This window comes from Bos mutus, chromosome 9 (genome assembly GCF_027580195.1).
Source record: "Bos mutus isolate GX-2022 chromosome 9, NWIPB_WYAK_1.1, whole genome shotgun sequence".
Classification (NCBI taxonomy): Eukaryota; Metazoa; Chordata; class Mammalia; order Artiodactyla; family Bovidae; genus Bos; species Bos mutus.
In genome coordinates, this window is record NC_091625.1 from 88771966 (window position 1) to 88783507 (window position 11542).

At 45.4% G+C, this 11542-nt stretch overlaps 1 protein-coding gene across 8 annotated transcripts in view; it reads left to right on the forward strand.

Annotated features, from left to right (window-relative positions):
• Positions 1 to 5692, forward strand: part of ESR1 (estrogen receptor 1) — a 408809-nt gene extending 403117 nt beyond the window's left edge. For all 8 annotated transcript variants that reach the window (XM_070376878.1, XM_070376880.1, XM_070376883.1 and 5 more), the window contains one exon: positions 1063 to 5692. In XM_070376878.1, the coding sequence (XP_070232979.1) occupies positions 1063 to 1297 (235 nt within the window). In that variant the 3' untranslated portion in view covers positions 1298 to 5692. The remainder of the gene's footprint in view (positions 1 to 1062) is intronic.
• The last annotated feature ends 5850 nt before the right edge of the window (positions 5693 to 11542 follow it).

Below are 11542 nucleotides of genomic sequence, written 5' to 3' on the forward strand. Positions count from 1 at the left end.
GAACTAAGATCCCTCATGCCGCGAAGCTACTGAGCCCGTGTGCCACAACTAGAGAGTCTGCACACCAGAACCAAAGATCTGCATGCCGCAACTAAGACCCAAGGCAGACAAGTAAAGGTGTTTTAAAAAGAATAAAAATACATATGTTCATAAATACATACATAGAAGGGTTTCAGGTTGATATGCGCGCTGGCAGGTAAACGGAGTGAGGTTGAAAGAGGATGGCTAAAGCCGCAGGGCCTTGAGCCCCCTGCCCTTGGGGTCTTGGCAGGTCTCTCAGAACGGGTGACACCCAGAGATCTGGGAGAAGTGCCTCCAGGAGGGGGCGGGGAAGAACCAGTGCAGGTACCCTGAGTCTAAGCATAAAGAACTTGGTGCCTTTAAGGGGCAGCATGAAAACTTGGCTGGCTCAAGGTATGGGTTAGGGAGGAGGGACAAAGTCTGAGAGGTGGGTGGAAGGCATGTCAGTCGAGCCTTGCACAGCACAGCCAAAAATTTAGATTTTATTCTGAGTTAAATGAGAAGCAGCTGGACAGTTGTGAGCAAGGGAATTTCTTGAACTGTTTTGCGTATTTGAGAAGTTCCTTCCTGGACCTTCTTGGCAGTCTTAGTGTTTAAGACTCCACGGTTCCAATGCAGGGGGCCTGGGTTTAATCTCTGGTCGGGGTACTAAGATCCCACATGCCAAGCGATGTGCGCCCACCCCGCCCCCATTAAAAAAACCTTTTTCCTGCTTGGTGGCTGGCAACCCACTCCAGTATTCTTGCCTGAGAAATCCCATGGACAGAGGAGCCTGGCAAGCTACAGTCCATGGGGTTGCAAAGAGTCACACGACTTAGCGACTAAATGACAACAACAAACACAGCTTCTCTTTTTAGATGTAGCGGTGATAGAGGAGAGAAAGCCACCTGTGTAGTGAACCCTAAACTGGCTCTTGAAGCAGGAAGAAAGGTTGGCATATCAGTGTCCTGGGACTTTTCATAGTTGCCCTTCCTCAGCGTTTCAGCCGTCCTGAGTCTGAGGCTGGTCTGAGCGGTCCTGTCTGTGTCTCCCCTCCTGCAGCAACAAAGGCATGGAGCATCTATACAGCATGAAGTGCAAGAACGTGGTGCCTCTCTACGACCTGCTGCTGGAGATGCTGGATGCCCACCGCCTGCACGCCCCAGCCAACTTTGGGAGCGCACCTCCGGAGGACGTGAATCAGAGCCAGCTGGCCCCCACTGGCTGCACTTCATCGCATTCCTTGCAAACATATTACATCACTGGGGAGGCAGAGAATTTCCCCAGCACAGTCTGAGAGTTCCCCCGCTCCCCGCCAAGGTTCTGAGAATCCCTGTTGCACTTTACCCACATCATGCATCACTCTAGCCGAATTCTGCCCCTGCACACACTCTTGGCATGCACCCACCACGGGCTTTCTGATGTGGATGGCCATTCATTCGCTCACTCAGTTCTACGTGGCACGCCTTGTTTTGGGAACAGCCAAAGGGATTCCAGGGCTCATTTCTTTGTTACCGTTCTCTCTCTCTCTCTGCCTTTGCTACCTTACTCAGCACGAGGATTCACCTAGCGCTTCATGACTGAGCTCGGTCTCCCAGCTGGGTTCAGATGACTGTGCACTTTAGCTATTTGTGACCCGGGCCTGGAGAGTGGACATTTCACCTCCGTGAACGTGAAGCACTTTTTAATGGATCTGAGCATCAGCCACAGGAAAGAACTGAAAGTGGCTCCTTTAATTGCTGACTTGGAGAAAGTGAGGCCCAGGGTTCATTATAATGTCCTCTTGTATTCCTATAGGTCCATATCATTTTATTAAAGCTTTTGCTCTGTTGTATAGCTGTAGCAGAATATTCAGTGATTGTCCACCTACTTCCCTATAGGAATACAAGATGCACACAGGGAAGGAAGGCCCCTAATTGTCAAGACTTTGTCAGCTTAGTACACTGCACCTTCAAATTTGCTAAATGCTTTACCATTGAGAGCACTAAATATATATACGTCATGGGTTCCAATTAATTCTGGCTTCCCATGGATCCATGGAAAGCAGCAAAGTTGATCCCAGTTAAATAAGCTCCACATCCACCAGTTTAGATAGATACTTGTCTTTTGTTTTCATTTTCATTTTATAAAAGAAAGCCTCACCTCCCCCTGCTTCCCCCCCACCTCCCCACCCCCCTCCAACCCCAGGACTTGCAGTAAATGGGCTTCAGGACCTGTTCTAGTGTGATCTCACTCCTACCAGCAGAGGGCGCTCTACGTGGCTCTTCCTGGTGTGTCGCTTTCAAGGTGAATTCCTAGTGCCTAGGCTGCGAAAATCCGGCCTGGAAAATCCCATAGACTGAGGAGCCTGGTAGGCCACAGACCATGGGGAGCCTGGTAGGCCACAGACCATGGGGTCGCAAAGAGTCAGACACGACTGAGCGACTTCACTTTCACTTTCAGGCTGCGACCAAGGGCAAAGGAGCAGGCACTCTGGTAACACGTTTAGCCCCGGGGCACTGGGCTTAATAGTAAACGTGCATGATTCTCGTAGGGGCTAGAGACCAAAGAGGTAAACAGGGCAGAAACTGGATAAAACTGTGAGGCTCAGGGTGGCCCTGCCACAGGCTGCAGCCACTTAGGAGTGCTACAGGCTGACCCCACAGTGTAGTACGGGGCTGCCCTGGGGTCCATGGAGGGCTGTCCTCCTCCTCCTCCCTTCGGTGCTCCCAGTGACCCTGGTTGGTGGCAAGTGCTCCCTGGGGGAGGAGGGTCAGGATTGGAGCTTTCTGAACTCAGGCTGCCTGGGGCCTGGTCAGACCACACCTGCCCTTGGTTGTATGCAGCTCATGCAAAAATCAGGGTTTAGCCTCGAGGGTTGGGGGAGGGGAACAAAACTTCTCCAGACTCTATTTCATTGAACTTCCTAAGCCAAGAGAGAAAGACTAGAATTGGGCCAAAGGAATCCATTGGACCTATAGGCTAAACAAGAAAAGCTCACTCCAATCACAGGGCAGACTTCCCTGGGTCTTTGCTTCTCTAAAGCAATTATGAATTAGTTCCCCTTCTCAGCTATAAAGAAAGTTTGGTTTCCTCTGGTGACCACATAGTCTGTAACTCGAACCCTGTTGATAGGCAATGGGTTAGTCAACAAACCCAGCCAAGCTTCTAGGGCTTCTCTTGGGATGCCTGTTTCAAAAGTGGATTTCACTCATCTGATTACCCAGTAAGTGATCACCAAAGGGCCGGGAACCTGGGAAGGCCAAAAAAAAAGTTTTTTCACAAGTGCATCTAAATTTGGGGCCGATTTTATGTGTCTGCAGTAAGAATGTTTAGAACATAATTCTTTTGTTGTTTTTGTTTAAGAAGCACCTTATATAGTATAATATATATTTTTTTGAAATTGCAATGCTTGTTTATCAGACAACTGAATGTAGTGATTCTGTTTTGGATTTAATTTGACTGGGTTAACACATTCAAAGCCAACAAAAAATATGTTTACTTTTTTTGTATTACTACCTTGTCATGTAGTCATTGATGCCTAAGGCCTGGTGATTATTCATTTAAATGATGATCACATTTTCATATCAACTTTTATATCCACAGTAGATGAAATAGCACTAATCCAGATGCCTATTGTTGGATATTGAATGATAGACAATCATATGTAGCAGAGATTATGCCTGAAAAGGAAAATTATTCAGGGCAGCTAATTTTGCTTTACCAAAATATAAGTAGTAATATTTTTGGACAGTAGCTAATGGGTCAGTGGGTTCTTTTTAATGTTTATACTTAGATTTTCTTTTAAAAAAATAAAAACAAACAAAAAAAATCTAGGATTCTAGATGATGTAATACCAGCTAAATCCAAACAATAATCCAGCGGAGGGTTTTACATTATTCACATAAGATGTTTGTATTCATGTAAAGACACTATTACATTTGAAATGGGCAGAGAGCACCAGATGGTTGGTATGTTAGCCTGGGAGTTTCAAGTAATTTTAGAAATCTCTTGTTCTTATATGAAGTGCCACTAATGGAGAGCTGATACTTTGCAGCTGATGTTACTCGGATGTAGGGAATATGCTATATTTTTCCCCCCTACTCTGATACAGTTTAAAGTTTGAAAGACATGGTCAGAGAGGGAGTGGATGGGTTAGAATAGAGTGGGGAAATGGGTTTGGGCATTTTAAGAATGAAAAATATCGTGATAAGAGTCCTGAAAGCATTCTGAGGCAGATCAGCACTGGCACTTGGGGCATGCACCAGGACTCAGTATTTCACTTGTGTTCTGTTAACCACGAATAACTAGCTGTATGTGACAGCTGATCCTATAACGGCAGCTTGAGTTCCGGGGCAGAACTAGAGGCACGTGCAGTACAGTCCAAGAAATAGCTAGTGGTCTGTGTTTCTTTTAGCCATTGCCTAGCTCCAGGCTTGCAGTAATGATTCTGTAATGCTGTCACGCAACCATCAGAGAGGTTAGTTCATCCAAAGAGAAGACCCTAGGTAGGTTGCAAAACCCAGCCCTTGAGGAAGTGTAGTCATTGATTCAATTTCCCTATTAGCCTTGCAACTATGTTTAACCATGCCATAGCCCATGCCTTTTGAGGGCTGAACAAATAAGGGGCTAACTGATAATCCAACTTCTGATCCCATTACAATATTCTTGCTTTAAAATCTTTATACGCTGAAATGGCTATTGGTTTAGGCCACTGGTTTAGACTATCCCTACATGAAACTAATCCCAAATCCCTTCCTAGTCACACTCCCCACCTCTGAGATGGACTGTGGGTACTGGGAGTCATCACTAGGACCATAGTTAACGTCTGATATTCACAGGCAGATTTGCTTCCGGAAACTAGTTGTTAGAAACACATGTAGAGTCATATGTAGCTTCTGAGATAACCGTGATTCTCTTGGGTTCAAGTCTTGGGATGATGACCCAGATGACACTGCACAGTTCCTGGGTGAACTCCCTGAAAACTTACTGTCAACTGGAGCAAATGACTTTAAGTGCCGTCCCACACATCCACCTTTTCATTAGTGTTATTTCTCTGTTTTTAACTGCAGTTCCTTTCCATTTGGATTAAAGTGAATGTGGCCTCCTTCTAAGTCACTGAAAATTGTTTTCTAAGTAACTGCTGCCTCTATTATGGCACTTCAAGTTTGCACTGTCTTTCAGAGATTCAAGAAAAATTTCTATTCTTTTTTTTTTTTTTGCATCCAAATGTGCCTGAACTTTTAAAATGTGTAAATGCTGCCATGTTTCAAACCCATCTTCAGTGTGTTTTTACAGAGCTGTGTACCCTGGAAACCACATACAGCCCCATGAACAGGTGCCTGAGGCACAGACCCCTTTGCATTCACAGAGAGGTCATTGGTCATAGAGACTTGAATTAATAAGTGACATTATGCCAGTTTATGTTCTCTCACGGTTTATAAACAGCGCTTTTTGTGCACTACGTATTTTTCAGTGTAGAGCTCTTGTTTTTTCGGGGAAAAGCTCAAATGCCAAATTGTGTTTGATGGATTAATACGCCGATGCATACTATTATTGATGTGATTCTGTTTTGTTGCAGCTTCGCTTTGTTTAATGAAACACACTTGTAAACCTCTTTTGCACCTTAAAAAAAATGAATCCAGTGGGATGCTCAAGCACCTTAAACAATTTTCTCTACCTATTTGATGTTCAAATAAAGAATTAAATGAAAGCCTTTTGTTTGTTTTTGTGTCAGCCCCCTTCTTGCTGGTGGTTTAGCGCTGGCTGCCCAAGATCAGAGTGGTGACATGCATCGTCAGAGTGCAGTGAATTCAGGTGATCAGTCTGATGCCAGGCTCCCCTTCAACCCCCACTGACCTCCCACCCCAGGCACAGAAGGGAACGTGTGGTCCTTGGAGTCAGGCAGACCTGGCCGCACTTCTTGGCTCCGGCACATACAAGTTTTATGACCATTGGTCATGAATTTTCAGAGCCTCTGCTTCCTCATCAGCAAAGTGATAACAGTAACACCTAATTCACAGACAATTGTGAAGATTATATGAGATGCTCATGAAAATAGTAGTTCTTTTTTTTCTTAACTATGTTGACACATGTGCACCCATGGCTGATTCATGTCAATGTATGGCAAAACCCACTACAATATTGTAAAGTAATTAGCCTCCAATTAAAATAAATAAATTAATTTTTAAAACTGGTAGTTATTTTCTAAGGCCTAATCCCAACCCCTTCCATGTGGGGAAGGAGAAGGCTTCAGAGTAGTTACGAGGGGGTTCCCATGTGGCGCTAGTGGTAGAGAGCTTGCCCGCTACAGGTTTGATCTCTGGGTAGGGAAGATCCCCTGGAGAAGGAGATGGCAGCCCATTCCAGTATTTTTGCCTGGAGAATCCCATAGACAGAGGAGCCTGGTGGGCTACAATCCGTGGGGCTACAGAGTTGGATGTGACTGAGCACTGCGTGAATGCATCTGAAACTTACATAATTGTTCAGAAGCCTCGCCCCCATCATGCACCCAAAGCAGAGGACTGGTTCACCCCAACCCCATCCCACCTCTGGTTTCCATTTCAGGACCTTCTTCCCTTTGAAGAGCTACCTGCATGTTCTCTTTTCCCCATTGTTTCTGTGATTTAACTGGTGAACTGGGGAGAGCTGCACACGGGGGTCTGCAGCTGGGTTAGTCCATTGGAAACCTTGCTCTGCTATTTATGATGCCAACTTGGGCAAGGTAATTTCCCCGTGCCTCAGCTTCTTCATCTGTAAAGACGGACAATAGTACCACTTGCCTGGAAGTGTTGCTGAGAAGACTACATGGGTTAATTCACAGAGAACACTAAAGGATAGCAGCTGGCATTGCTTCTTCCCCCTTTCCCGAATCTTCTCCAACTGCGTGTCTGCGCTCACCTCTTTATTAGGATGAGTATAATTTTTCACATTGTTTGTCATTTGGATTCCAAAAAGCTTGTGTTCTGTCATCCCTGGGCAAGTTCTTCAATCCTGATTTTCATTGGCTTCCTTATATCTAAAATATAAATAAGAACAATACCCATTCTACAGGGCTATTCAGTGCAGTTCAATCGCTCAGTTGTGTCCAACTCTTTGCGACCCCATGGACTGCAGCACACCAGGCTTCTCTGTCCATCATCAACTCCCGGAGCTTGCTCAAACTCATGTCCATCAAGCTGGTGATGGCATCCAACCATCTCATCTGTCATCCCCTTCCCCTCCTGCTTTCAATCTTTCCCAGCATCAGGGTCTTTTCTAATGAGTCCGTTCTTCGCATCAGGTGGCTGAAGTATTGGAGCTTCGGCTTCAACATCAGTCCTTGCAGTGAATCTTCAGGACAGGGCTATTATGAAGATCAAAAGAGATAAATGTCTCAAGTGTTGGTATAGGACCTGCCCATAGTAAGCTCTCAATACATGTTAGGCATAATTATGTAACTGTTATTATGCTCTGTGAGCATTTACATTTAGTGGGATCATTGATAGGTTTAGATTTACATTTACCACTTTGTTATTGCTTTGACTATGTCTCCTGTCTTTTTCATTGCTCTATTCCTCCTTACTGGCCCTTCCTTTGTTTTGGTGAAATAAATATCTTTAGGGTATCATTTATATTTATCTGTTGATTTTTTTTTTTTTTACTAAAGTTATTTTCTTAGTGGTTGCTTTTATAGCATGCATTGTAACTTTTCACAGTCTATTTTAGATTAATACTAACTTAAATTTGATAAAATGAAAATCTTTGCTTCAACATACTGTAGCTCCATTCTCTCCCTTCTTCATATTATTATTGTCATATGTATCTAGATATTATAAACCCAGTAATGTTATATTTATTGGCTTGTACAACTTTATATCTTTTAAAGAAGCTAAGACAAAAATGAGAAAAATATATATATATTTATAGGCTTTCTAATATTAATCCAAGGGCTTCCCATGTAGCTAAGTTGGTAAAGCATCTGTCTGCAGTGTGGGAGACCTGGGTTCAATTTTTGGGTCGGGAAGTTCCCCTGGAGGAGGAAATAGCAACCCACTCCAGTATTCTTGCCTGGAGAATCCCATGGATAGAGGACCTGGTAGGCTACAGTTCATGGGATTGCAAGAGTCAGACATGACTGAGCACTTTTTAAAATATTAATCCATATATTCACCATTTTCAGCACTCTTCATTTCTTCCCGCAGATTTGAGTCACATGTCTGGTATCATTTTTTCTCAGCCTGAAGGAATTCTTAAGAGTATTTCTTCTAGGGCAAGTCTACTAGTAATGAATTCACTGTTTGTCTGGCAATGTATTTATTTCACCTTCATATTTGAAAGATGATTTTTCTGAATGTAGAATTCCTGGTCATCAGTTTTGCTTCCAGTATGTTGACTATATCATTCCACTGCCTCCTGGCCTCCATTGCTTATTCTGTATCTGATGAATAGAAAGAAAAATTCCCATGGAATTTTAAGGCAAATGTGACTCTTAGCAATATGGCACTTTGGACAGGATGCTTCATGTCCTGTCCTTCAAGTTCTGGCAAGACATGTCCTCCTCTCTGACTAATAGGTGGCCCTTGAGTAGGACAGTGTGGCAATCATTTCTTCTGCTCATGCCCCCGGAACTCAGTGTGAGTGTTCCTGGTCTCTGAGGTCATCCAGGTACCCTTCCTGCCCCCGTTTTCTGCCGGTGAGCTGAAGAGTGATGTTCCTCTGTCCCTTGGCACCAGGAAAGGCTCTATCTAGCTGATGACCCGAGATGTTGAAGTTGGAGGCAGAGGCACCCTCACTGGCAGCAAACCCTGTTTCAGGGTGACGGTACCTGGGCCAGGCTCATCCCCTTCTCCTGTCCCCAGAGCAGCTTCTAGCTCACAGCCTGGGAATGGGATCACGGGCTCTGGCCTAGGCACTTGGTTTCTGCATAGAACTGACAAAAATAGGCACTTTCATCCCAACTAGATGAAATTGAGGCAGGGGAAGAACGGAAACAAAATGAACAAAGAACAACAACAACAAAAAAACTGGAGCAGGGAAACACTGAGAGTAAACATTTTAAAAAGTGATTTTGAATCAGGGTGGGATGTCCTCAAGGGGCCAGAGGAGCAGAGGAAGGGACTCCAAAGGCACTCCAAAGCTGCCAGCTGGCTCTGGACCCTTCTTGGTTGAGAGCCAGTCTCCCAGAAGGCCCCAGGGCAGACAGCGTTCTGAGCGCCTTCCAGACTCAACTCTCCGAGAGGCCCCTAGGCAGCTCTACAACCTGTCAGCAGATGCCTTCTTGCTGAGAAGTCAATGAGTGTGGGGAAGGCCCATGAAAGCTTTGTGAGCTGGTAAACATTTTATGGGCTGCAGGAATTCAGGCTCAATGGGGTGTACGCTGTCCAGATTCCTGCGTATTCCCAGATTTACAACCAGAAAACCCATGTGTCAGCTCCCAGGGCCCCAGACCACAGGCTGGAGGGGAGAAGGGTGGGACAAGGGGACAACATGGTCATCGGGGGCATCATGCCATGGCCTCTGGGAGCTGCTCTGCGGGCCCTCCCAGGCCCTTGAGGACACCAGGTGCAGGTGGGTCTCCGCGGCTCAACCAGGCTAAGGTGCCACTTTGTTCAAAACAAGGGAAGGGCTGAAGGTGCCAACCTGGGGCTGCTAGATGCTTCACGAAGATGGGACTAAAATCTAGAGCTAATGACCCATTCATTCATCTTTGAATTTATTATTAAATATTCAGAAACAGTCCTTAACAATCCTTACAAGCCAAAGAATGCAAAAAACGAACCAAACAAAAAACAGTATGTAAGGAAAAGCAAGTTTATGAAAACACAGGATAGATAGAGAAGATAGATAGATAGATAGAGAAACCGGTTTTCAGTATTTAGCAGTGTAGAAGCAGGTACCAACTGCTTCTAGCCAAGGATCACAGAACCAGAGTTCATGAAGTATAAAGACCTGGACCCTGAAAAGGTAGGTGAATCCAGGCTTAGTCCTATGGGAAAAGCTGCTGAGCCTTGGTCTTGGCCTTGGTTTAAAAAAGTGAAGGGGAGCCTGTATCAGAGTTTAAAGCTATATGGAGATCTCCCCATTTATTTTCTATGATTGCTTAGAGGCAGAAAGATAAAAGAAATAGCCTTACAAACATCCTGAGTCCGGTTTCAGATAAAGTGTTCTGAAAGGTGAGTCTTTTTATTCCCTGACCCCCCACCCCAACCTCTCTGTGACCTTGGAGACACAAGTTCACAACAGTTGCCAGGGCAGTATAGACCTCTGGGTAACACAAGGACCATCAAAAGAAGACACTGCTTGGTACAGTCCCCAGGGAAACGATGCCAGGTGCTCAATGAGCCAATAAAGAGGAGCTAAAAACGCTGAACACACAAAGTTTATCACCTGTTAAACTATGTCACCATCCTGGTACCATACTTCCCATACTTCATCCCTGCTGAGCTCTGGGAAGCCACGTATGCACTCTCTCTGCCAACGGGAAGTACCCAGCCCTGAGAAACAAGCTCTGCAGAGGGGCCCGAAGCCTCAATTTCTCACGTCGGCACCCACAGCTGAGGGAACAGCGAGGACCGTTGACCTGGCAGGCGCCCCAACTAGGACTTTGAACATGCAATTTCTGAGAGGCCAAAGGATTTGCAGAACCCTCTGTGCCTATTACTCATGAAACAAAGATGCCATTTTCATTCCAAAGACGAACATGAAAGCGCTGGCCCCACCTCACCCCCCACAAAATCCAACAAAAAAAATTTTGAGGGAGAAAACGAAAGATTTCTTCATGGCTGCCACGGAAGTGGTTTCAGCAGAATTCCCCAGGGGCAGCCAGACTGAGGGGAGGGATCTAGTGCTGAGCTGAGTCGGTGGAGACGTCCTTCAGAGAAGTCCTGTCAGGAGAAGGAGTCTGAAAATCTCTGGGTGGCGCTTTAGTGCCGCCCTCTCACTGACAACTCCACCACAACGGTGTTTGTCTCAAGGAACAAAACTCTTTTTGTAAACGGCCAGAGAGTAAGTGTCTTACTTAATGAGGCTGGCAAAGTTTTCATGTGTCTTTTTTCATTTTACAACCCTTAAAAAATATGAAACCCAGGGCTTCCCTAGTGCTCCGACGGTTAAGACTCCGCCCTTCCAATACAGGGGGCGTAGGTTTGATCTCTCTTCAAGCAACTAACACAGGGAACTTGCGGTGTGGTCAAAAAAAAAAAAAAAGTTAAAACAATGGACCCCCATTCTTAGGTCAAGGGCCTACAAAAACAGGCCACAACCTGTAAGCGGCCAACCAGTTTGCCTTGGTCTATAGGTTGTGACCTTTGTCAGGCATCTTCAGGGTCCAGGTCCCCTCACCCCCATCCAGCTAGGAAGATGGCAAGAGTCTGGGGAGGTGAGGTCCTGAGGGAACTACCCCTGGTGAGGCAGCAGGGGTGGGGATGACAGCTCAGAAATGCAAACCCAGGAGATGCTCATCTTCCTGCTTATTGATTCCCGGGTATCAGCAGGGCTTTCAAGTTCCTAAGAGTCCTTCTCCTTCCAAAAAAGGTTAAAAATGAGTGTGGGAAGAAAATATGGAAAGCTCTTCTCAAAAACC